The 1799-nt window shown below is 47.0% G+C and overlaps 1 protein-coding gene across 1 annotated transcript in view; it reads right to left on the reverse strand.

Annotated features, from left to right (window-relative positions):
• The window catches only part of LOC308150176 (voltage-dependent P/Q-type calcium channel subunit alpha-1A-like), a gene marked incomplete at both ends in the record, with an annotated part of 259861 nt that extends 258534 nt beyond the window's left edge, over positions 1–1327 (reverse strand). Inside the window, 1 exon segment of the mRNA XM_080523035.1 lies at positions 1029–1327. Coding sequence (XP_080379161.1) covers positions 1029–1327 — 299 coding nt within the window.
• Between the last annotated feature and the right edge of the window lie 472 nt (positions 1328–1799).

Below are 1799 nucleotides of genomic sequence, written 5' to 3' on the forward strand. Positions count from 1 at the left end.
CTGAGACTGCACATGCTGACATCAGCAACCAGCAGCGCCGCGCGACACACCGCCTCTCTCTCTGTCTCTCTCTCTCTCTCTCTGTCTCTCTCTCTCTCTCTCTCTCTCTGTCTCTCTCTCTCTCTCTGTCTCTCTCTCTCTCTCTCTCTCTGTCTCTCTCTCGCTCCCTCTCTCTCTCGCCCCCTCTCTCCCTCTCTCTCTCTCTCTCTCTCTCACTCTCACTCTCCCCCTCTGTCTCTCTCGCTCCCTCTCTCTCTCTCGCTCCCTCCCTCCCTCTCTCTCTCTCTCTCTCTCACCCTCTCCCGCGCACGCAAACGGTGTGACTGTAATTGCTGAATGACTAATAATGATAATAGTAACGGTAGCTTATTGGCCTAATAAGTCTTCTCCTATCACGCATGATAAGCATCCATACATTCTCATCAGATCCGGTGGCTAAACATGCCTGCAGTGTTGCTCGGCACTTCAGACACTGAGGCCAGTCAAGCACCTTGACTTCACTGGTTATGCCTGTGATATGTTCATATATCATCATCATCATCATCATCATATTCATATATCAGCATCACCTATAGCTGCAACATTTGCAGGAAAAGTGCAAATTCTATATAAATAAAGGTTGTTATTATAATTATAATAATAATAATTATTATTATTATTGTTATTATTATTGTTCTTGTTGTTGTTGTTGTTGTTGTTGTTATTATTATTATTATTATTATTATTATTATTATTATTATTAGTAGTAGTAGTAGTAGTAGTAGTAGTAGTAGTAGTAGTAGTAGTAGTAGTAGTAGTAGTAGTAGTAGTAGTAGTAGTAGTAGTAGTAGTAGTAGTAGTAGTAGTAGTAGTAGTATTATTAGTATTATTATGTTCATCATAGCAGTCATGCGCTACCTTCATAGCGGTCTACTGGTATTCACTAATGACTTGTTATTCAATAAGCCCCCTCCAGAATCAACATGAAACAGTCGGCTACAGCACCTGATGGTCTTCTGGGTATACAGCCTATACCAGTGTCTTACCACGGGTGACATGTAAAAGGATATGGCCATTCGGTGATCTTTTTGGCGTATTTTCTCACAAAGTTGTCCTCGCTGAAGATGAACAGCGAGCGGTTGACGGTGAAGCAGTTCTGGCGCACGGGGATGGGGTTGTAGAGGGCCATGGTCCGGGCTCTCTGCGCCATGGACTGCTTGTACATCCTCTGGCCCCCGGGGCCTCCGGGCGGGCCGCCCTGCCTGCCTCCTCCACCCCCGCGGCCCGGGCCCCCTGAGCCGGGTCCTCCGCCGTACCTGGACGGCACCTCGTCTTGGAACCGCGCCATTCTGCTCTGGACACCCAACGTACCAATCTTTTACGAAGCAGCGGAGAAGGGGGGTATGCTCAGCGCGACCACACAACATTACTACATCCCAATCGGCTTCAGGACTATACTCTATACACACACAAACTGGTTTGTTCTTCTACTCCACCTGCACGGAGAGAATGATGCGGGCCTGGGTTCACAGACAGAAGACGCCCAAGTCTCGGCTCAGCCTCGCTGTAGTGTTAATGGGCAAGTGCGGGTGTGAAAAAAAATCTAACGTGCGGTTGGGGTTGTCTACCTTGGGCTGGTTGCACGACTTTAAGTGTAAAAGGGTTCACGATTCCCCCTCAGTTTGTTTTATGTCCATAAAAATAGCACAGAACTCCCAAAATGTTGATTTGTCATATTCCACAGGATGAGTTAGTATGAATGTTTCATGTTCTCCATGGCTGCCCAGTCTTCATCATCCTCTCGTCCGACGCCTCTTTCG

The sequence above is a fragment of the Nansenia antarctica genome (genome assembly GCF_963989245.1).
Source record: "Nansenia antarctica genome assembly, chromosome: 2".
Taxonomy (NCBI): domain Eukaryota; kingdom Metazoa; phylum Chordata; class Actinopteri; order Argentiniformes; family Microstomatidae; genus Nansenia; species Nansenia antarctica.